We start from the raw sequence: 25,938 nt of genomic DNA, 5'->3' as shown, positions 1-25,938 counted from the left end.
TGATTGGCTTCTCAGGGGATTGTTTCTCCATGGTTGGAGAAATAGCTTTGCGAATAATGCGGTCCGAGTACCCATTCATCTTGAGGGTCTGGTGTACGTGTTCCAGTTCACTGGCTAGGTGGTGTTGGTCAGAAATGCAGTGGGCCCAATGGTGTAATGTTTTGATGAGGGAATTCTCCTGGGCCGGATGGTGGTGGGAATCAGGTTTCAGATAGGATTCTGTGTGGGTGGATTTCCTGTAGACAGTGTCCCAACGAGCCATCAGGTCTCTTCTCAAAGAAAACATCCAGGAATGGTAGCTTACCATCCTTCTCCACTTCCATGGTTAATTTGATGGATGGGTGCATGTAATTGATGTGTTTGAGAAATTGGTTCAATGCTGGCAGGCCATGTGGCCAAATGACGAAAGTGTCATCTATGTATCTCTTCCACAAGGAAGGACGTAGGGTGGATGTCTGGATGGCATCTGCTTCAAATTTCTCCATGAAAACATTCGCTATCACTGATGCAGTTTACATTGTGACATACACAACGCCCGTTAAAATAATTGCAACACAATTTATTGCAAAACTAAATTTACTACATTGTACAGAATCTACTTGGCCTGTACGGTTGTAAAAATACTAACACGTGGTATATGCAAGTATGAACTATATTTCTAGCACATCATATAAAGAATGCAACAAGCTAATTATGTTAGATTATTTAAAAGATAACGGATATTTAAACATTTGAAATGTAGAAACTGGTTAAGATGTCATGTATGTGACCGTAGTGGTGCTAAGTAATCACACTGGTCAGCTATTTTTTTCAGACGCTACATTACTCAACACTGCACGAATTAATGCATCGTTGTTTTATTTACCCAGACCAACTTGGGTGCCCACTGATCGATGCAGTAGAGCCTGCAAACAACAGATGCTGTGCCCCTGTTGAGTCCCATTCCAAAGTAGTGGGCAGCTGTTATAGGGCAATTGAAGTCCAGCCCAACAGTTTATTCTGGCAATCAAACAGCTGAGGTGAGAAGCTATGCCTATTTACAAATACTACATGACTGATACATGTGTGACTGCTAAATAAATCAGACATTCAACGTCTTGTGCTTTCGCTACATCTCACTAACTCTATGCAGCTGAAATCATTTATTGAATGTCATATCTCATTTACAAGGGACTCATCTTTACGCTGTATTGATTTCACGTTGAGTCCAGCTTCATTGATAGACATAATGGTGACTAAATGGTCTCGAAAGACAAAACTGTTTTATTGCTCGTAATTTTGACAGGTTTTATCACACAATGTGGAGGAATATGATGTAAAAAAATTAACATGTCCTTTTAAAACATACCACACAATTCTAAAAATAACCAATAATAATGTAATGATCAGAAATACTATACAAAGCAGTAAAACAGTGCTTACCTCCAAGGCAAAGTAAACAACTTGTAAATAAATGTCACATTTGATAGTCAACCCCAGCATTGAGTATATATCAGCTCTTCACACGAGGGCACTGGAGTCTTGGGAATCTAGTCCCACTTATGTCCTTCATTGAGCACAGTCCGCTACGTGTTTTCTTGTTTTCTTATAATGAATGACTGATCCTGCTAATAACGAGAATGTTGCGCGCGCTTGAATTTAGTTTAACCCGATTAACCACACCTGGCTGAGAAAAGCATCGACTGCACACCCACTATAAACATGGGAAACAGTGCCTTCCCATCCATCAGCGCAATAAAGCACAAACACGATATCACCCTTTATGCAATGTATTTGTGTAATCATGCTTTAGACATTTTTTGTAAAAGCACACTAAAACGGTGACCACTTAATTATTATATATTGTACATTTTTATGTAAGCTATGCCATTTAAAAAAAAAACTATTATTTTAAAACGTTCTTTAAAAAATAAGGAAATATTTCAGGATCATGACCCTTACACGTAATTGTATAAGATGAAAACAAATGAGATGAGAATTCAATTAAACTTTAAGGACATATGCATGTGTAAACTAAACAAAGCGTCAAAAGTATGATTAACTGCTTAATGCAGTAAATAATTTTGCTAGGGGCCTTGTTAAAAATTAATCAGGTTTTAAGCATAAGTACAAAAAAATGTATTTTCAGCAGCAGCAACAGCAGAAAAAAGGGTCATACACACATTGAGTTAATACCCTCCACTTGGCCTATAAAACACTTTACATTTAGCAACAACGGACTTGTTCCCTGCAGTATTCATGTAACGACCTGACCAAACTTGCCATATCGAAACATTTCCCAGTAAGTTTAACTATGGCAAGTGATAATTAACAGCAACACTGTACACATCAATAACTTTCATCTCGTATATCGCTATACCCTTCTTTGACAACTGCATTTCAAAATTAAAAGTGCAATGGCCTGGAGGTGGCATCACCATTATGCTATGCGATAAGTGCATGGCCACAGCTGATATTATCAATGGTAGTCACCATCCTATTTCAATGTATTATTTTTTATAGGTTTCACAAACCCATTATTGAGCTCAACCTTAAGGCCAGAATCCTTCCAATGGGTGTACAAAATAGCATTTTAGCATGGGCAAAGGTCTTTCACACATGCAGTCATGACACAACTGGCAAAATAACCATTTAGGAGACATGAGAACTGATCACAAATCGGTGGGTAAATTGTCACAAAGGAATGGTGTCCCTGATAAGTAAAGTTACTTTATTTTCTGCTGCTGGGCAGTGGTTTATGTAAAAGTTGACACCACACACTGCCTAGCTGCTTTTTACAATGCAAGTCTTAGAAATTATTCATTTAAGTTTGCCAAATTTTGGCATGCTATACAATATAATTTTTTAAATCCGAAAATTGTGCAGAAATTACACTTATTACATGAAGCTCGCAGACACAGCATTGTAACAGTGCATGACATATATTGTGGGGAAATGTTTAGACACCTTTGCATGGTAAGTACCGTAAACAAATTATGAAAGTAATGTAATGTTGTACTGTATTATATAACAGTAATACAGAACAACACTTTAGATCTATTTTAAAAACACAATTGATGTCAAAAAATGTAAAAGTCATTTCGAAACATACCAAAGCACAGCATTCAAAAATAAATAATAAACTAACAATATCATTGTCAGAAATACAATACAAAGCAGTAAAACAGTGCTTTGTATTGTAACACAGAACAAAACTTTAAACCCTATTTCCCAAGAGTGTTACAAGAGAGAATATAAAGCATTATTATAGCTTTTCAACTTAAAAAAAAAAAATCTTTGACAATATTGTATTTAATATATGGCAGACATTTTCCCTCTCATGTAAGGAAAACAAACGCTCTTGTATAACCGGCAGGGATACTGCTCAGTAAAAGTATCACTTAAAAATACTTCCAAATCTCTTCCTCATTCCGTACATTTCAAAAAATCTATGAAAGGCTCTCACATTGATCTCTCATTGCAATGTTTTCATTACAATGCTGGTCGCCTGGAGGACTTGCTTCTGAAAGCCATTGGTATGAGACGAGTGTGTCAAGTAAGGCTGAATTTGAGAATGTTGGCTTATCATTTGAGGTAGAAAACATGTTGATAAAAAAAATACCATGCTGTATTGCAGTTACCAAACATTCACAACTGCACTTTCAAAGGTTTACTCATGCATAGCGATACAACGAGTACTACATTGGCATACGACTGTAATTATGTTTGCATAAAATACCGCTTATGCTACCGTTAACGTGTATGGCTATAGGCTATGTTAGCTCCCATGGTGTTCCCTGATGTCACCTTTCATTAACTGTAAAACAAACGTCTAAGGATCTCCATTTATCACGAAATTTTGTAAAAATGTATCTGTGTACATACCATGAAGTAAACAGGCATTTCTTAAATCATGTCAGTCGGAAGTGCATTTAATATACAGCCTTCATTGCACTGCTATATTTTCTGAAAAGGTGACAATCACGTCCATTTACCCCGAATCAGAATGTTTACAACACTTCCAGGAACCTACTTTCCGAGGATGTGGCTATCAAAGCAATCACGTTCTTATTGAAAACTGTTTATAAATAAGCACGTGTTGTAGATATTGAAAGGGTTTAATATAAAAAAAAACAATGGGCGTTTTTTTTTAATAGGCAAAACTGGAAGGGTATACTGAGGGATTTCTCATTGTACCACTCTTGATCCCACATGGGTTGTTAGTTATGGTCGCCACCTCTGAGCTATGAAAAACCAAGGGCATATCATGAGAGGAAGAAGAATATATCATTATGCCAGAAGAGAGAACTAGATGTCAATGCATTATCTTGAGCGGTGTATTATTATTATTCAATTGATAATAACTGGGACTTTTAATGTTCCAGGAACACTTCGAGATTGCACAGGACAACTACGTTAAAAAGAGGATAATCCTGGGAAAACAAGGACAGGTGGCAACCCTCATCATAGTACCTCATCCGTGTTTTAGCGGAAAAACTTGAGTTTGTCTTGAAGCCACTCTTCTGTGAGCTCCTCCACACTGCGGATCTCAAACACCTGATGGGGAGAGTGAGTGAGGCAATACATCTGCAACTAATAGGCATGTAACGAGACAGAACATCGAGGACAGTACAAGTGAGGCAGTTGGTTTACACGAGACAGACATTTCTACCAAGTATATACAAGCCAAATCATGGTGGGGGCATCATTGACTACAGGCCTACGATTTAAACAACAAAATAAAACAAATACATATATTGTAAATTAAACTCCCACATGGCTTTGGGGGGGCCCTTATACAGCAGTGGATTGGCAAAAGGGGCTACACATACACATTTCCACCTCAAAATAATACCTCGCAGATGTTGCTTTGGAATGTTTTACAAAATTGCACAGTCCTGCAATGGATGTCGAGTACACCTTGATGACAATTCCTGACTTTTCTGTATGTAACATGCATGCACCTGTGCTGACCTTTATACAGGATTTTTGTTTTAAATAACAAGTATAAAGATGAATGTTCTATAATACTATAGTGATTCAGAATTTAATCAAGTGGTATCACCAAATCTCATCAGGGTTGCTTTATAGTCTAATTATGCCCATTTCCACATCTGAATATGGCATTTATATTTCTTTATTGAGCAATGCATCTTTATACTCTGTTCCAGAGGTGGGACAAAGTCATTGTTATGCAAGTCCAAGTCGAGTCGCAAGTCATCAAATTCATGACTCGAGTCTGACTCGAGTCCAAGTCACATGACTCGAGTCCACATCTCATAGGTGGGACAAAGTCATTGTTATGCAAGTCCAAGTCGAGTCGCAAGTCATCAAATTCATGACTCGAGTCTGACTCGAGTCCAAGTCACATGACTCGAGTCCACACCTCTGCTCTGTTCCACACACATAATACACCGAATGTTCTTGCAACATTAATGCAGGAATGTTTATTCCGCCTGCAAATGGTTTTTAAGCATGTTACGAGAAAATGTCACACTATAAGTGGACTGACCCAGTAACATCACATTAAGTATGAATTAATCAATGGCCGACCACATAAATTGCTGTAACATCATTAACGACACGGTGAAAGTTAGTTATTCCGATAATTTTTCCAAGGAGCAGGAGGTCATAGGGAATGGGGGGGGGTAAAACCTAAAATACAATTATTAACAAGAAGTAAAAAGATATAATATATTACAATTGATTCAGTGATTGCAGTGCAATATAAACATATGTAGGGTGTTCATGAAGGTATCATCCATTAAAGAATTAAAATATGACCATACATTGAGTTCGGTCAATACAACTATATATACACACACACGGGACTGAATATTTTATTGTACGAGTTTTCTATAAATTTCCAGCTGTCTGCCATAGAGTGGGATACACAAATCATTTTGAGATATGTTAGTCCTATGTATTCACTAACATCCCCGGTGTGAATGTCTTGAATGTGTCTCTTACATGCTGTTCAAGATCGCTGCAGCTTTTGTCAATATGATTATAGTTATTTAATATTGGATATGATAATATAATCTGTGCATTGAAAGTATTTTTTCTGACGGAAACATTTGCCAGAAATGTAAACGCGCTCATATGTGTCATGAAATTATTAGGTATCACATAAACAAGCATTTGGTTTTAACAGGAATCCACTTTACTGCAAAATAATTTAATATTTCAAACCGTTCAACGTGTATACACAAAACAGTGCTACCATCATACGTTTCTAAGAAACCGTACTTATCAGTTTGGAACACTGGCTTGTATGGCCACAGAATAATCTAAGAAATGACAGATGAACACTATACTCTTTGTTTTTTTCGGTCAAGTAATGTAGGTTAAAAAAAGGAAAAACAAATAAGCACTAGCTGTTGAACAAATGCATAGACAGTGACAATAAGCACTGTTAAAAAAACGGATTGCTGATGCAAATGCTGAAGCATGCGAACGCAACCAGATTTCCATTTTGCTTGTACTCACACACATTCATGTTGGCAAGCCATTGCTCAGCATTGCACAGCATTGCACGGGATGCATTACGCAAGCTGCCGAACGTGACCAAAAATGCCGGTCAGCTTTGGGTTCAAAGTCTTCCCTGAATGATCCTGAGTATAAGAGCAGTTGGCGGTGTAACATCACTGTATAGCATGCGGGATAACGCGTGCAGATAGGACTGCATTTCTTTCTCGAGCAGTCATCACAACTGAATGCTGGATGAAAGAGAGACGGAGCCTCTTGTTAGGCAAGACTGCAGCCCGAAAACAAGTAGACTGCTTGTCGTCGACCGATGCGATTTTAACCATCAACATGCTGCAGCGTGGCATGACACAACATGCCACTGTTCATTTTTATAATAAGATTTTTTTTTTTTACAAAACCAAACCTGTCTCACGGGTTTTATATTGGCCCATTAAAACTAACGATGACAATCCCGTTGCTTCCTGTGGCCACGCTATGAGCTAGTAAGAATGGTAGAAGAAAGTGACATCACGAGATTGGAGAGGCAATTCTGTGGCGAGGTTGGTCCGTATTCGCACGTACACACACCACACACACACACGGGAGTGAGTGTGCACTCACGGGCGAGGTCGGCTACAATTACCAAATTGACCCGGTAGGGGGCACAAGCCCCTCTTGTTGAATAAAAAAAGCCATGAACAAAAGGGATAGTGATGACGGTACCTTTACCAGTTGTGACCCACACCCCCATCCCTCGCCCTTAGGAAATCTAAAATAAAATGGGAGATACTGCACAATGCATTGTCAATGCACTGTGTATCCCTGTTGCATACCTTGGTGAGCTCTGCTGTTTGTACCAGCGTGTTCTTGCTGCCAGCGTACATCATCTGCTGCTCGGGCTTGCAGCCTAAAACAACGACACGCACAGGGAGTTTTCGTCCGACAACTAAGGGCATCCCAGACATCCACACGCGTGTGTTTTATATCAACCACAACAACCTGATGTTTTGCCTTCATTCATGGAAAATTAAAGACAAACCGTAGTGTGGCTGTGGCTATGCCACCCCAACTATGGACCATAGACTAAACCACTGTCACCTGCGCTACTTCAATCGAAGAGCAGCAAAATTACACGAACTCTCTTCTGAAGACCTCTCCTGGCTATCACACCTCGACATTGGCATTTAACTCCTGAACATATCGCTGTACGCAATAGAGATCCTGATGTTAACTTCGTTATAATCACCATTTCATTGGGACAGAATAATTGACTGCAGCACGGTACGTGAATATATGTGATACATCTCGAAAGTACAATTTGATAAAATGACTAGAAACGAACACCACTATGATCACAGTGACGTGCACACTTCTTATTTTGTATGGCTAGTAAGCAACAGTTTGTATAGATGTCATAGTTGAATGGTAAGGTCATTCAATCAATCCAAGGCGACAGTAAATGCTGTATGGATTGCAGTGATACCGTGCAGACTAATGCATGTGCACAAGTGCAGTCACTTACCCAGGGGACTGCAGAAAATGAAACACAGTGGGTAGGATATCCGTCCATCCGTGTGGTGGTATTTGTAGCTGTACAGGATGAATGTGAAATGCAGTCAAGGACCTACAACAGCATCTGATATATCACACTTCTTTAATGTCGATAAAATAAAATGGGGGGGGGACATCTCTTTACAGCACGTATGCCAGTGTCAACCATGTCAACTGAAGGTAACACATAACTTAACAATCACGTAGAAAAAAGTATAATTTCATCTCAAAGAAAAGATATTGGAGATGACAACTTATCTTCTTGAAAGTATAAGGAAAAGAAACGAGAGTGCATTGCTTAAGTTGGAAAATATCGATGACAATAATTTATTGATATGAGGTCATGTTGGTTTGCGAAATAAGATTGTCAGGTTCAAGCGTATCTACTCAAAGTCATTAACCCTTTCCCGATCTAGAGATATAAATACGATGTGTAACAGGGGCAAATAATAGGCCTTACTCTCCATCAACAAGAGATATGCTGCGAATAATATTAACCATCACACTGATGACTTAGCCATGAAGTTATACTGGCTGACCAGTTAGACCAATGGAAGCTTTTTAGACACACATTGATACCTTGTTGTATTTATATATTAATTACGTAACTGTCTTTAAATGTTAACATTAATCTCTGAAGTCTGAACAGTATGGCCCATGCAACAGGTGAAGTTATCCGCGGTTTTGAAAGGAGTGACAGAGTGATCTTATTTTCGCAATACAGGAACCAGTCTCTAAGCTTGCTTGTTGTTTTCAATGTGAAGCTCCACATCACGTCCAGCTGGCTGCTGCGCATGCACTGACTCATCGGCTATCACAGCCAAGTCGAGTGATCAGAATTACAGTTAGCCTCATGTGAGATTCCACAGACTGCTGTTTTCAAGGATATCTGGGCTGCCTTTCTGGCAACTCTTCCTTGAGGTCCTCCGGAGATATGTCCTGATAGTTCCAGTTGCACAGACAAAACGTTAATAAACCATGAATGTCTTGCAGAATACACACGTCTATTTAATCCAGTATTCTACAAATAGCCTCTCAGCTGGAAATTCTGGGGATTAATAATTTTCACCCAAGTATATTTACAAGAATTAAGTATTCAAAGTATTTACCTAAACAGAATGGTTTTTTTTTGTTTAAACATCTGCCAAACCTGACATATAGGTAGTTTTACCTTCTGACTTAAAACTTTCGTGACTGCAGGAATTAATATTCTTTGGTTATTTCGGTAAAGTCACGTAGATAGAAAAATAATATAAAGAAAGTGAATAAAATAAATAAAATAAAAAACATTAGCTGCCCCGCCCATGCTGCTGACACTTGGGCTACGCCCATTTTAAACCTTTATAAACAGTTTGCCTTTAGAGGCGAACCCCCTTTTCCTCACGGCCGTTGGTGTTGCGATCCAAACGTCGTGGTTTTAGTTTTTAATTTTTATTATTTTTATTCACTTTATTTTTATTTTTCTATCTATGTGACTTTACCGAAAGAACCAAAGAATAGGTTAACCTTCATTTTGAATAGTCACTAATGCTTTTCTCTAATTGCTTGAAATGTAACAAGTCGGAAGTAAACAATACTAAAATAGTATGCCTCAAAAGTCAAACACAACACAAGATTTGATCTATTTAGCATTTGGCTATTGAGTGGCAGCAGGTTACAGAGTTTTATTGTAATTGTTCAACATTTCTACAAACCAAAAGCAAAGAGTTAGATTTTTCAATGCTGAATTAGCATAAAAAGAGGATAATTTAAGAAACAGTTTTTATACAACCCTTGAAATTAAAATGTACAGCCTACAATCAAGTGAACTGTGTGCTAATCTAATTAATTATGATAATATATGTACTGTACAGCCCTGTATAAATCCACTTCTGAATTAAGGCCATCCCACACCATGTCGGCGAAGGGAGGAGGCGGCCTCTGTTTCAGATATCACTCGCCAATAATGTCAGCTGTGGCTGAGGATCGACTGATGTAACCTGGGCTATAAAACATGACCTGGAAATTGTATATGCAATATTCCCTGCAAACGCATATATACAAAATACTAATGTAAACAACATTATGTTTATACAGCAGTTATAGGCCTTACATTCACTGATAAACACTAAAGCCAGCGATGATTTGCTGTGACATGTAATTATAATTTGGCATTACTAGTAATTTTCAAAATTCTTGTGGTAAAATGTTCAATTATGACATTTAGCTTTTTTTACAGATAGTATTTTTTTTAATTAAGTGTTTGTTTTTATAATTAATACAAACTATGGCACATGTGATAGATACTAAAGACTAATTGGACCGACACGCTTGCAAATTATACGTTCCAGCTCAAGCGAGTTTCCAGGTGAAACATTTTAATCAATAAATATAACATTGTAATTACTAAATATGAACATTGTACCTCATACTCTTCCTCCATCACCACCACTTGGCGGTCCTTGTCAATCTTCACTGTAAAACAGGCTCTTTGTTTAAGCAAACCAGTAGACACATGCAATAAAACATCGAATAAAACGTGGAAAACAAACCATTCCTTCTCAGTAGGAAACAAACAATCGACAATGTTCGCCAATGTCCTTTTACTCATGTAAAAAACATAACCTTTAAATATGTAAGAGCATGAATTCACCACTACAGTGCTATATTGTCTGTGCCTTTTAAATTAGATATTGTAAGCATGCAAATGAATAATTCACTGAAGGAGACACGCAATACGGGTTAAGCAACATATTTCTTAACATATGTTGCTTCACAAAAGAGGTGGCGGCCATTCATAGCTGTTTTGGTCAGAAACGCAGCGTATTAATTCCCCAAAATACCCCTGGAAATAATGCTCCTCGCTGATTACTCTCTGTCCATACACAACAGCTGTGCACTGTGCATGGTCTAATCACATGATTGCACACATGTGAATAGATATCCAATGATTTACATGATCGTCCCAAGGGCAATAAAATGTATTTATGATGGAGCATTGTTTTATGAGTGGAACATATCACAAAAATTGGGACATTACTCAGTGGCACCGTAGCCTTGTGGCGAGTTTGCATTTACACACGCTCAAGGGAAGCAAATGCTCGACAAGATAAGGTGTTTTGTACATTTGCATAAGACTTACTTTAACCCACAATGATAACGTTATTTCCACCCGGTAACGACTACCACATACAATAAGGTAAGGTAAGCATTACTCCACACTGGCAAACATTCCTAACATAAAAATGGGTTTTAAATAAGATACGTGTGTGTTTGTACACGGCATGCAAAACGTATTATCTATAGTATATGAACTGCAATAACTCAAGGCATTCTGGCTGTAAAATATTGATCCAGTCACCAACATAGGAGCATCCTGCACATGTTATTCCTTCTGCTTAAGTAGCAATAGTTAACATCAACGACCATGGGTCAACGGTCGAACTTTATCAGTGCTCCAGAGTATTGAGAGTTAAGAGTATTTTGTATTTGAGATTCGTAAAAAAAAAGCTTCAACATGAGTGGGCCAAATGCACTTCCTTTGCAGACATGTTTTGCACCGTTTATCGTGCGATTACAGACCAATGGATGTTATCTAAAGAAACATGTTTTGGTCTCTGGGATATGTTATGCTGGCATAGATTTAACGTTCAAAATGACGTAAAACCTCACCCCTATCAGTTGCGTGACTTGAATACAATCAATGTAAATGGCACAATCTTACTTTAACCGATGATGGTGCTCATAAAATAATGTAGGGTATTAGTCCACTGTTAGATTGAAACCCTATATATATCAAAGGTGTGCCACAATCATTGCATGGAATACCTGATAACTGTGGTTAATATTTAAATACATATTCCTGTGTAACATAATAGTCAGAGCTACTTTTTTACGTTTACATATTTCCAATAACTATTTTGCCTGTTTATATATAAAAAAAAAACTGAAGAAACTTAACATTTCTATGAATTGGCATTGATTATTTAGTTGCCATTTGCCAGTTTCAATGTATGATTAAAGAAAAATAAACTGCCACATTAATAAAAAAAACAATATCTACAGTAGAACATCTTTTGGTGTGGTTTCTTCCAGAAATGTATTAAAAAAAAAATGTTTAACACGTAGGCTGATTTAAGAAATATTATTCTCATTTAATTGCACTAACAAATGTTTAAAAAAGACCATCTCGACACCTGGATGAAGGCAGAAAAATCGGATTTATAACACCAAAGATTGTTTGGTATGTTTATAAAAAAATATATTAAAGTAAAACCAAATCTGCATTAACCTTGTCTTTGGTAATATTTAAAGGCAAATGTTTAACTGTGGAAAATGCAGAACTAGTGTGTATACAGTGCACGTATATTATCAGTGCACAGATGAGTGTTGGCTCACTTATGATGGCCGCATTGGTGGTCTCTTTGCGGAAGCGAAATTTCTTCAACTTGTCTTTCAAGCCTTGGTCAACCTCGCACACCACCAGGGACTCCGTCTTCAAAGCAATGTCACCCACAGGCATACATACATGTGACGTTTTATTGCCGTTTCATTGTCACCTCTTTTCATAAACGTTTCAATGCATACACCTTATATAGCTAACTGCAATGTGCTGTCCAGTTTAAAGGTTGGAAACGTGGCACACTATTAAGACCAAGAGTTAAACAATACCGTTCTAATCTTTTACAGACAGCAATCCCACGAATAAGAGTAGACAAAATATGTATATAATCTTTTACGATAATAATGATACAGTAACGTGTATATGACCAGCCCTTTATCAATCCACTGCTGGATGAGGGACCTCCACACATGCCGTGTGGGTCATTGGGATTCAATTACCATGGTTTACCTAGGTGGTCAGTGCATGTTGATCACTTGCCTTATAAACTAATTTTAGATCCATAATTTAACCAGTTAGTGATTTAAACAGCACAGCAAATTTTGGGCGGTATATTTCTTGTTGCTTATGAATCGAACGAAAAGTTGGCGAACGACACTGGAGAACAGTTGAACACTTTCCACAACTCACCGACTTACCTGCAACCTTTTAAAATCTCCACTTAATTTTGTGGCTATAAAAAAAACTGCTTGCGTTACCAAATATAAGAGAGATTCAGATGTTGTATTCTGCCGAGGGGTGACTGCATGCGTTCAGCAATTTTTTGACGCTTATTTATTTATTTTCCAATTCATTTTATCCCATTCAGGCTATGAAAAGAACGGCGTGTTTATATTCTGTTGGAGCCAAGAACACTGTACTTTTTTTTATTTGCAAGGAACAAAAGGTCAATCTGAGACGGGCAAACACTTCTCTATTGATCGACTTGACACTAATGCTGAGCGGCAATGGGGGATGCCAATATGCCACAATGAAGCACTGTATTAAAGCGTCTAAAGATACATGTACAGCCCTTTGTTAATCCACTACAGGATGAGGACCTGCACATGCCGTGTGGGTCATGGGGGTTATGTGGTCATACTTTACTATACTGGAAACAAAGGAGTAGAGTCCCACAAGTTGATTTGCTGCACTGCTCTCTGCTGCCCACCAAAAGCTCCAGAAGCCCTACGACAACCTGTTTGAGCAATCGTGGTCACCCATCCAAGCACTATCCATGCTTAACCCTGCTCAGTTTCCAATCATTGAAAATGTGAAAAGTGAAAATACTAAACCTTTTTAAGGATGCCTCAACAATATAAAACTCGATGTATATAGCACATTTGGAGCTCGCAGATTGTTAAATAACAGTGTTATGAGAGATGATGGTGACTTGGGGAGGCATATCGACCATGGCTGATCATGACATAACAAAAACGAAGTGAAACATATGTTGTATTACACTGTAAAAAGTTAGATGTTTCACAAGTCTTTAACTAGGCTAAAAATCAAGCAATTGAACTTTGACTCTACAGTACTTACAATGTGCCCTTTGAAAAACCTGGCATGGACATTTATGCTCTCAAGCGGTGGCTCCGTTAATCAAGAAATGTGCAAAGGCTTATGGAAAACTAAACGCTCATTAAAAATTTGCAACACACTTTCTCGTGGGGTTGCACCATGCAGTGGTGAATGAACAGACCAGTGTTCATCGCAGCGTTAAGATTTAAGAAGGCGCATCGTATGCACCTTTGGCATATCTCACGCAAGTCTACCCGATGTTCTTTTATTCCCACCGAGCTGACACAGTTACTGATATTCTGAAAACTGACAGATAGGACCCACTTGATTTGACATGTTGAAGCTTTTAATCCATTGAACTCCTCTATGAGAATAGAAATGTGGCCATTCAGATCCTCTTACCCTGAAACGCCAGCAAATATACCATTCGTTTATAATTATCCATCAGTTGGTAGTACAACAAATGGGTTCGTGAACAATCTGTGTGGATATCCGTTATCCCTTCTTATGTGTGGGTTTTCTTCAAGTACTGTACTGCAGCGTCCTCCAAAAACCAAAACAATAATTTGTCAATTGGCCAAACAACCCAGTAGAGGAGGAACCTCATGAAAAAGCCTGAAGGCTCAATATTTCCTGGATAAAAGGCCAAAGTGTTACCCATCGTGTTAAATCCATCGTAGCGTCCGCAATTTTTTTGCAGGTTAATTAGAAAATGAATCCTAACCGCACTGAGCTAATTTCATGTCTAGGAGCGGATAACGATCTGCCAATAGCACCCCAATATACACGCGGATAAGAGGAATTCCAGTTATACTGTACTCTCCTATTTCCCAGTACATCTATAAATATTACATTTATCTCTATTGTCCCACGGCTCTCACCAGGCAGCGTGACACGCCAAATTAGAAACCCCAATAACGCGCCTCGTGCCATGCCTCCAAAACAGCTGCCAGGGCACTCCTTCAAAAAGCTTCCCCCACACCCCCGACAGAGCTTCTTCACGTAACCCGCACAACTCACAAATAGCGGTGGTGAAACAATGGACTTTATTCTCCGATTTACACAAGACTCGGGAAAGTGAGATTGCACACCCCCAACCAACAAAACCCTTGCCCGCTGGAAGTAAAGTGAAACAAAACTGTTCTGCATCCACGACTTTTGCTTTAAAACACCGGTGCGTCTTACAATCCGGAGAATACGGTATCCGATTAAATGTATTCACTTAAACAACGTTAAGCCCAGAACAAACTTGCAGACCATGTTAATTGAAGACTTGTAGCGTACATCTCTCACCATGTCGTCGTGGAAGACGCGTCCCTTGGAAGAAGAGCGATGGTTGAGCTGCTGCTGCTGCTGCACGGCACGAAAAGCCCTCCTCCTCCTGCCGCTCTAAGTCGTCTGTCAGCAGCAGCAGCTGCTCCTGCACGCAGCCGGATCCCCGACTCCCCCCGCCTTCAGCTTCCTCCTCCCCTCCACCACCATCATCATCATGACGTTTCCTCCTCCTCCCCTCCACCACCACCATCATCACATCTCATTCTTCCCTCCACCACTACCGTCACGTCTCCTCCTCCTCCCTTCTACCACCATCATATCTCCTCCTCCGTTCCAACACCATCACATCTCCCTTTCACCACCATCACGTCTCATCCTCCCTTCCACCACCATCACATCTCCTCCCTTCCACCACCATCACCTCTCCTCATCCCTTCCACCAACATCTCCACCCTTCCACCACCATCACATCTCCTCATCCCTTCCACCAACATCTCCACCCTTCCACCACCATCACATCTCCTCATCCCTTCCACCAACATCTCCACCCTTCCACCACCATCACATCTTCTCCCTTCCACCACCATCACGTCTCCTGATCCCTTCCACCAACATCTCCACCCTTCCACCACCATCACATCTTCTCCCTTCCACCACCATCACGTCTCCTCATCCCTTCCACCAACATCTCCACCCTTCCACCACCATCACATCTTCTCCCTTCCACCACCATCACGTCTCCTCATCCCTTCCACCAACATCTCCACCCTTCCACCACCATCACATCTTCTCCCTTCCACCACCATCACGTCTCCTCATCCCTTCCATCAACATCTCCTCCCTTCCACCACCATCACGTCTCCTTATCCCTTCCATCAACATATCCACCCTTCCACCACCATCACCTCTCCTCATCCCTTCCATCAACATCTCCACCCTTCCACCACCATCACGTCTCCTCCCTTCCACCAACATCAGATCTCCTCCCACCACCATCACGTCTCCTCCTCCCCTCCACCACCATCACATCTCCTCCTCCTCCCCTTCACCACCACCACCATCATCATGACGTCTCCTCCTCCTCCTCCCTCCCACCACCATCACGTCTCCTCCTCCCCTGCACCAAAGCTCCCCCGTATAGCCTGTGACAGACTATTGCGGCAAGTGCTGTTCGCGAGCACCTACGAAGGCCGGCACAGCACACGATGGGGTGGGTAGCCGGACCCGCCTTTATCTCCGAAGCAATGATGTTTACATATCGCACCAGCGACTTCATTTGAAGTTGAGTCGACTTATGGGAGCCCCAGGATCGATGCAGACAATCGTCACCGGTGCTGTCCAACAGCGCGCTAACCACTGCGCCACCGCTCCCCACACCACCATAATAACGCCTCCTGGAAGCGGAAACTCTTCACTATTGTTGTGGACTTGGCCCTTATTAAGGGTTCTCAAATCTGCAACATTTCGAGAAAATCCCCCATAATTATAATAACAAGAGCAGAAATATAACAGAGGGCGTAAAACCACAAGTTTCAAAGATCACGGGATGTCAAGCGATTGCGCAATGGGTTGAATGGCTTGTATTGTGACTGGATAACTTACTCTTTGGTCTTTTCGGTAAAGTCACGTCGGTAAAAAATAAAATAAAAAATAAAATAAATCACGACGTTTTTACCTACGTGACTTTACCGAAAAAACCAAAGAGTATGGACCCTTGCAGTCACGAAAACTTCAAATCTAGAACTTTAGAACTTCTTTCGCACCGTACGTAACCAAGCGCACATCGTGGGTTGATTCACTTGCTGTGGGAGTGGAACGGACTCCTCTTATCCGCGCGGCGATGTGGGTGGGGGATGGCCATCACAGATCATACTAATTATCCGTAACGTTAAGAACGACTCCACTTATCCGCAAACAACGGTGGGAAATCGCGGATAATAAGGAGTGGGTGTGGATATTAGGAGGGGTTTTTTTTTATCGATCACGAATACTGAGTCACGGTTTACAGATAATAGTGGTTTTTTTTGGTTTAAATAAAAAAGGCTAAAATCGCACAACAATTACGAATCAGGTTTCCGACAGACATGTATAGCCAGAATGGACAAACATCATTGATCACAAACATAATATCTCAAACGTTAACTTTTTTAATACGCGCAGCATGAATTGCTATTCGCCAAAGAAATTGCCACACTGCGAGAGAAGCCCTAAAAAAAGAGTCATGGAGCCTTTCCGAAGTAAACACGCACGATCTTAATAAGAATAATGATTTTGCAGAAAGAAGCGTGTTTCACTTCACAGACAAACGCGAATTATGAAGTCATAAACAAACAAGAGGCTTCGATTTAAAGCGTTCGTGACTGCACGGATTCATATTCTTGGTTCTTTCGGTAAAGCCACGTAGAAGGGAAATAATAAAATAAAAACATAACTTTTTCTTATGTTTTATTTTTATAATAAAATATATAAAATTAAACATCATTTTTTATTATGTGTTATTTTTATTATTTTAGTATTTCCCTTCTACGTGGCTTTACCGAAAGAACCAAGTATAAAAACAATAGGCTAATTTGACGCCTCTGGATCTTGGTTATTGTTTGATCGAGTTGCACTCGCCTCAAAACTATGGTTGGGTTAATATTGGCCGATTTTTTTGGATGCTAAGACATTCCCTGCCAAACTGAAAATGAAATATGGAACAGGGTTTTGTCTGGCATCTACTAGAAGGTCCCTGGCAGTAGACTAACATTCAAGTTACGTGATAGATTTATGCAATGGGCACAGGAGACCATGTGTTTTGTATGGAAAATCCATCAATTCACACGAATAAAATATGCATGCTTTTCCATTTCAACTTCACTTGCTGTAGTGTTTGTGAAGGTACTTGATAATTGGGACGACATATGGAAAACATTACTATACAATTATTATCTAAAGTACACAGAGCGCTGTACCGTATTGAACATTGATAGATAAACTTGATTCACTTGTAAGTTATTACAGGAGAGTAGTCACACGCATCTTCTATAAATAATTGCACAGTTGATACGGGAAAGTATGATGTGTTCTCTATACAGATTTGGATCTTTTTAAGATGCTATTTTGGGCGATGTGATGCTGGTTGTAATCATCAGCGAAACGTCGTACTTGGATTGTAAATGTTGTGGGTTTACTCTTCAACGCACCTGTGTGCTGAACTAGTAACTAATTGGCACGTTTTGTTTGCGTGGCAAACCTTACAAATTGGCTGTGTCGGGTGGCGGCGTATTTAACGGCACATTCATATTCACGCCATCCAATCCAAAAACACATTCCTGCGGAGGGACCTGGTAGGAACGTTGGGTTGTTCGGTCAATGGCCAGGATCAACGGCGGCGTAGTGTATTCCGCAAATAGGCCCGACTGTGAGGGCGGGCACAAGCCGGCGTGAGTAGGTTAAACGTTGAGTTTTATAAGGGCACCACGGGGTGACCAGCCCCTCCCCACCCAGCCCCACCCTCCCCACCCAGCCCCTCCCCACCCTCCCCACCCAGCCCCAACCTCCCCACCCAGCCCCTCCCTGCACGACGGACGGACGGACACAATAATCCCCTGTGGGCTGGTGTAACCAGGAGGTTCCTACCAGTACAACGTTAGTTATGGCTATTGGTCGCGAAAGTCTACTCCGTGTTAAACTGCATTACAGCATTTGAGTCTCTAGAGAGCGCTCTCCCACCAACAAACGCGGGTTCACTGCAAGTGTTGACTTTTGAATAATAAATATGGTTATTTATTCAAACCATTAACCTTCACGTAATTAAAATGATTTACGGCAACAATGTTAAAATGTTCTAGCTTTATGACTAAAATATGGTCCATTTAACTGATATTAATTGTGCCGTAACTGATCTGCATATAAATTAGTGAGCCAACTGCCAATAAGAGATATGAATACTGTGGATTCAACTTTTGTCAATCCACTGCTGGATTGTTTGTCCATACTTCACACTGGTTAGTGTGGGTTGAAGGCATGGAGCTTACACGCAGTAAAAGTGGGAGCATAGAAGCTTTATTGGACCATCTGACGAGATTTGGCACATTCTTGATGATTTAGTCACAGGCCACGTTGTCCCGAATAAATGTGATCACACTAAAATAAACGACTTTTTTGAAATTATTATTTTATTACAACTCAACGTGAGCCCGGTACAACACGCCGATCACTGAAAGGAGGGGGAACAAAAATCCTGTGAACAGCAGCAGCCTGAGTTAGGCCCTGGCTGGTCTTCATGAAGGAGGATAATTGGACTCACTGCCCTACCCAGGTGGGGACCGTCTAAAATAAAAACATAAAATGAATATAATTTTTTTACAATTTAAACTCCAGCATGTTGAGCATGAGGGTAGCACTATATAGGGAGGTGTCTGGTGGTTGAGAAGTCAGAGTTGCTGTGGCAGTAGAGCTGAGATTCTATGTTTCAATTCATGTTTCAGCCACCCGTGATTAAACCGGGTTCTCAAGTGTAGGTGTACTGAGTTCATGGTCTCATTGGCTACACAATGAGCCAATCACTGTCTGTGTATGCTGTATATAAACCTGTATTTTCACTTCTGGTGGCGCAGTGCGCTGTTAAACCAGCAACCTTAGTTTGATTTGCGGCCACGGCTAACACAAATGGATCAATGGTGAATGATAACAGACTGGTCCTGGGGCCCTCCTTCGTCAACACGCATTGACCATCATAGTGACGTATGGTCAAACAACCCCATGACTGATGCAGCATGGGAATTCTTCATCCAGCATGAATGCATTTACATTTGACTCTGCTTTTGCACACCAGTCTGTGCAGATTGGGGGCCTAGGATTGGTTAATTGTCACTTGCCACAGACGTTTTCCTTCGCCAGGAATTGAATGTTAGCAGCACACTAACCCCCCATTTTTCATTTAATTTATCAATTAAAAATTTCAGAATTAAACTCGTGGCTTGACAGACCTGCAATGATCTGATGTCTGTGCAAGATACAACGGCCTTGATATGGGTGAAAAGGTCATTTGATGGAATCTCAACAGTAGTTATGTGATTCCGACTTCCACATGTCATTCGCCAACTTGGGGAGATGCTCCCATGGAATGCTCTGAAAGAATTCAAACTCCGTCTCATGACACCATTGTGCAATTGAGGGAAATAATTGAGGGGAATTCTCAAAGAACAAACTAATTAAGGTGTATGTTAATATCTATAACAAAAGATATTCTGTTTTATATCCAACTGTCATAATTGTTTCCCCTCTTTTTAGGGCACCTGGTGCAGCTTTATTAACCCTGTGCACGTGTCATTATCTTCGGCCATATCATCATCAGACATGACCAATCCACTGCTGCGTGAGGCCCTTTATTCAATTATGTGATGTGTGCACATTTGTCATTCAAATCCAGCTATCCAAATGTATTGCCTTGTCGTTATCTTTAAGCAGTCCATATAAACGATGCACTGCAGTGCCTGCAAAGAGGAGATGTTCAGTTTTATATTAATTGATGACACAATTCATCTTCGTGGTTCTTTCGGTAAAGTGATGTTTTCAAGGTTATTGATAACACAATGTCAATAACCTTGCGTGACAGATTGAAGCAGTGTTGAGACACCTATGGAGACACCCATGGTAGCACAGTGTATCGGGCTACCCATCATATCCCTCAGGTGACTCGGGTTGCTTGCTCAAAGTGCGATTTCCATGCAATGTTAGACATGCAGCCTTGTCATGACAAATGCTCCCTTTCATTGGAAGAAGCCCACAGGGTGCCTGCAGTTAGTCTTTGCGAGCATGGCACCGATCTGTGAGTTATCAGTTGTCTGGAAAGAGAACATGTGGGACTGCTCCATGAATGCAAATGCCATTTAGTAGGTAAACACAGACTTTGAGCACACATGACTATGTGATACGAATGTTAAAAAGATGTTGCCTTATTCAATTTTGGATATTTAAATGCATAGCACTCGTAACTTTCAATGTTTTTTTTAATTGATTTTTGAGTTTAAAATCGAGATAACGCTTTTACACAGGCAGCACACTGATTCAACTCGTAAGCTGCGTACACTGTACGTGTACAGATTTGCATGCATATAAGCTAATACATTTAAAAGAGTACTCGAACAGGTATATATTTTACTTGCAAAGAATATGATACCGTCGATTGCAACATGGTGAACAATATCAATAGTTTTTGCTTTGTTTCAATTTCCTCGACTCAAAAACATCTATGTAATAAACTAAAGTTCATATGATTTAGAATTAAACATGTTTGCGAAATATTACAGGCAAAAATATTACTTTTATGGCCAAGCAGCTACAATGTATTGTTGTTGTTAAATTGTGTACTTTAATGATCCTTTCAACCAAACACAAAAGCCACGATATGCAATTTAGAAACATTTATTGAAGTTATAGAAGTTACACGTGTTATATGTGACAAATATAAATGTTGTTTAAAGAAAGCGAGAAAAGCAAATGAAAAGATTAACCAGCTTTTCAAAACAAGCCTCAACATCCATCTCTGTACAATCTCTGAAACTCGTCCATGCATTACACTTGCAATGTCTTGAAGACTAGCATATATTCGAGCGTATGTCGATATAATCCTGTAACGATAAGTATTAACGTAAAAGCAAAAAAAAATACACAGTGGTGATCATTATGTGCTGTTAACTTGTGTGCAACTATATTGAGCTTGAGAATCATGACCTTGTGATTAAAATAACACAGGGTATCTTCATATATCCAACAGAGTAGGATTTTAGAGGCTTGGTGGAAAACGCCTAATTTTCGGATCCCCCTTACTCGGTCACCTGCAAATATGCTGCAGCTCTGTTGACAAGGTGCACACATATATCATCATCCATGGCCAGGGCAAGAAGTATCTGTGATCATATATTCTACTGACGGGTTTGCGTTTCTTCCCTTTGATTAACCTTTGCTCTCAGGTAAGTGCAATTTCACAAAATTCGGCTCATTTGTGGCACACGAGACCCTGGCTTTGAGTGACCGTGCACATATGTCTCGCGGTTTATGACTCGTGCGAACATATGCTTTTAGGTTAAGAGCGTGAATGTGTGTCGGGTTCTACTTTCCTCCTTCTGAGTGTGTGCTGTACCGAGCGCTAGCGAGCGTGTGTCTTGAGGAAAGTATCCAAACACTTTTGGATCTCAAAAAGGGCTTTCTTCCACAAGACGCGTGACAAGCGTAAATATATTTAACTATTCATAACTTGCGCCTTTGCATATCTGGTTGCTTCGTCTTAAGAGGTTTCTATTTTTAGCACATGAAATGGCATTATGCGTTACTGGCTCTTCCCCGACTCTACAAAACATGTGTAACTCTTTACATTATAGACAAAATCGTGTCCATGTCACGATGTTGTTTTGAAATATTTTAGAAATATTATTTTGTGGCATTTATTTTCACGAAGTATATATTCACAAACATGTTTTGCCTCTGCTAATTAATATATTGACCCAATGATATTGTTGCTGCCAGAGCAATCAAATGACAGAAACACCACTTAAACATTTTTTGGAATGATTCCAATACGAAACATTTAAATAAACTCTATTTGTTTTGCATATCATTGTCATTATCAGCCACGGTCTATCAACTTCTGGATGAAGGCTTCCCCATGTCACCATTATTCCACATGGTCCTACAGTGCCACAATCCATATAACTCATGCAGATATATTTAATATAAAGTATTGTAAGTATATATACACACACAATTAGATTCTGAAATATATTTGAGAAGAAAAACAAAACTACATTATGTATTTGAAAAGCATTCATTTCCCTCATTGTAGATTGTTATCAAATGACTGTGTTATTGATGTTCTTCCTAGGTAACCGGGGGGGGAGGGGGTAACCTCAAAATTAAAAGTTTTTGTTTCATGCATTTGAACCACAGGGTGTGAATCCGTCTACTTTCAAGTTCTGATAAATGACGATTGGCCGTAAGTTGGTTTATTAATTTTGTAGAAGCGAAACAAAGTATTTGTTTTCACCTACCTTTAATGAAGATGGCTGCTTATTCTAATCAAATACTCTAGGTCAAGCTGGCACTACTGCGGGATTATTGTGTGCATCTCTAAATATGCACACAAAGCCAATCAATGTGCTCTTCACTTTCAATGGTACTGTATTCCAGTTCCTTATTTAGTAAAATATTTCCATTGATATTAAAATACTAAAATGTTATAGGTAACGTCACACCCTAGCTGATAATAAAGGAATTCAATGATCTCAGATACAACCATTTAGGACCACACTACTGCATATGTTTGTTTGTGTTTTGTGCTGTATTGCTCTCCGGTTTGTTTTTGGATTGTAACGTGTTGTTCAGGAATTTCATTTCAGCTCCTGAAGAAGCTCCCAACACTTGGAGTGAAACGTCGGACAATCTTGCCAAACAACACGTGATAACAACCCGAAAACACATCGGAGAGCCGAGGGACCACTCGGCAAGCCTCCTATCTCTGGGAGCTTTTCAGAGGGATGCTATTTGGAGCTTAGCACTGGAGGTCAGTGGACTTGAGCGTCTGGAGTCGCTTGTCCTGCATGGTTTTTGGCGTGTAGCACTTCATTACTGAGTTGGGTAGGATCTTGGTCTTGGTTGTTGCAAGCCACTGCACCAGTGGGTTGAGCTTGCAGTCGCAGTGGTAGGGGTTGCCGTGCAGGTAGATCATCTGCAGACCTGCGAAAAGTAGGACAAACGCAAATGTAACGTGCTGACTACCATGGTGTTCAGCTATTTGAGTCTTGACCACCTGGGACCTGTAGTGTACATCAATCTGCAAAGGTTGTGCCCCACAACTCCACAGAGTGGTTTTGTTATACGGGTTGTCAGGTATAAACCTCTCGAAAGCTAAACATGTTTGAGCCTGGATCGTGCTTGGATGGGTGACCACCATGCACAAAAAAAAGATTAGATAGGCGTTACAGGCAATAGATGGCACTGCAGCAACATTTTTTGTTCTCCACTCCGTCCACTTTCATCGACTTGTGCTGACCAGCATGGTGAAGTATGGCCAAATATCCCTAATGGCCACGGAAGGTGTGTGGAGGCCCTCATCCAGCAGATAATTGATAAAATGGGCCCTCCGTGGGCACTGATCTGTTACAAAGTCCCCACTGCTGTTTCCATTAAGCTCATGAACACTGAAACGATACTGTACACAATGCGATTTTAAGTTTAACTATTTTGTGATTATACTTTTAAAGGGTAATAAAATAACCTCCAAACCTGAAAGTGTAGCAAAGGTCCCTGCTTCGATGACTTTTACTTTGTTGTCACTGATGGTGAGCTGTGTGAGCTTGATGTTCGAATTGAAGGCATCCTTCGTCAGTACGCTGACCATATTGTTGCTGAAGTAAAGTTCACGCAGATTGGTCAAGCCCTTGAAAGTGCTGGATGTCACCCTCTTGATCTTGTTGTTATTGAGGACTAGCATCTCAAGCTTCTGGAGCGACTGCAGGGTGCCGGGGGCAATGGTCGTGATCTTGTTATTGTCCAGGTTTAGGTAGTCCAGGTTCTTCAGCCCAACAAAAGCCTTGGGTGAGATCTGCTGGATTTTATTGTAGGCCAGGTCCAAAATGACCAGGCTGGGTGTGTGCTGGAAAGCGAGCGCTGGGAGGGATGTGATGTTGTTCATGGGCATGTCAAGGTCGGAGAGGTCTGAGAGACCTTGGAAGGTGCTGGAGGTAAATGAGAGAATGCCATTCTTGCCCAGGATTAGGTACTTGAGGCTAGGAACGCCCTGAAAGGCTTTGCTTGGCAAGCTGCGTATATTATTGCCATACAAGTTGATCATCTGCAGACTTTTGGCTCCGGCGAAAGCTCTGGAGTCAAAGCCACTGATATGGTTTGACTCCAAGTGGATGTTTTTTAAATGGTTAAGATTCTGAAAGGCATTGGCACCAATGTTTGTAATCTCGTTATTGGCTGAAAAACAAAACAATTCAAACATATGAGAATTTTATCAGTTAGTTTGAAATGAATGTCACAATCCATTCAAAAGAGATAACATGAATAACAAATACAAGTATCTAATATATGCCCTCTCGATTAGATTCTCAGAAAGAAACCGCAGATTGTGAGAAATGTCTAGGTTCTCAGTAAATTCAACACATGACGTGACCACAGGTTGGATTTAAATACATGGCAATTGCCAAAGAAACTGGAGCAACAAGTGTAAAGTATCTACATCATGGGATCTCCTTTACCAGTACCAAAATATGATAATAGGGGTTTCCCCTTTTTTTCTGGCAACAAAACAGGTGTTAAGATGTTAAAACACCAAACTGAAACCTTTTACAAGGAATCATGTCTGCATTCACCACAATGCATGTGGTCAGAATGCTGGTAAAATATTGTAATGGTAGATAATTCTAACGTTATTTTCTATATTTTTTCTATGGGAATTTAACACTTATGTAAACACCAATTAGCAGCGTATATGGGTATCTATGATTACATTCCTCCATCCACTAGGTTATCTTGGACAATACTGTATGGATCATTTATTACGGTGCTCACAAATATTCTGCATTGATCGTTCACTCATTAAATGCACACAATTCCTTAATGCTAAATACAATCTGTGGCCAACTACCTCAAGTGGTGCAGAGTCTTGGATGTTCTGGAGACCTTTGAGTAGACAAATCGCTCATTATATTATCATTATGCGCAGTGGATTTAATGGTCTCCGTATGGTCATGATGACTGCATCGGAAACTCTTTGTACTGAGCTGAGAGTGGAG

At 40.1% G+C, this 25,938-nt stretch overlaps 2 protein-coding genes across 2 annotated transcripts; both read right to left on the bottom strand.

Moving 5' to 3' along the window:
• Positions 1-1,243: 1,243 nt before the first annotated feature.
• Positions 1,244-15,322, bottom strand: LOC144933497 (glia maturation factor gamma-like). Its single transcript, XM_078858310.1, has 7 exons — positions 15,173-15,322; positions 12,376-12,472; positions 10,403-10,452; positions 8,888-8,937; positions 7,970-8,052; positions 7,281-7,354; positions 1,244-4,536 (listed from the first exon to the last, which is right to left on the bottom strand). The coding sequence occupies exons 1-7, from the start codon at positions 15,173-15,175 to the stop codon at positions 4,465-4,467; spliced, it is 429 nt and encodes a 142-aa protein (XP_078714436.1). The 5' UTR covers positions 15,176-15,322; the 3' UTR covers positions 1,244-4,464.
• An 8,022-nt stretch (positions 15,323-23,344) lies between these two features.
• On the bottom strand, positions 23,345-25,005 carry LOC144933259 (uncharacterized). The gene is made up of 2 exons (XM_078857938.1): positions 24,422-25,005; positions 23,345-23,872 (listed from the first exon to the last, which is right to left on the bottom strand). The coding sequence occupies exons 1-2, from the start codon at positions 24,987-24,989 to the stop codon at positions 23,688-23,690; spliced, it is 753 nt and encodes a 250-aa protein (XP_078714064.1). The 5' UTR covers positions 24,990-25,005; the 3' UTR covers positions 23,345-23,687.
• Positions 25,006-25,938: the final 933 nt, after the last annotated feature.

This window comes from Lampetra fluviatilis, chromosome 7 (assembly GCF_964198595.1).
Source record: "Lampetra fluviatilis chromosome 7, kcLamFluv1.1, whole genome shotgun sequence".
Classification (NCBI taxonomy): Eukaryota; Metazoa; Chordata; class Hyperoartia; order Petromyzontiformes; family Petromyzontidae; genus Lampetra; species Lampetra fluviatilis.
This window is presented reverse-complemented; position numbering and strand designations above follow the sequence as displayed.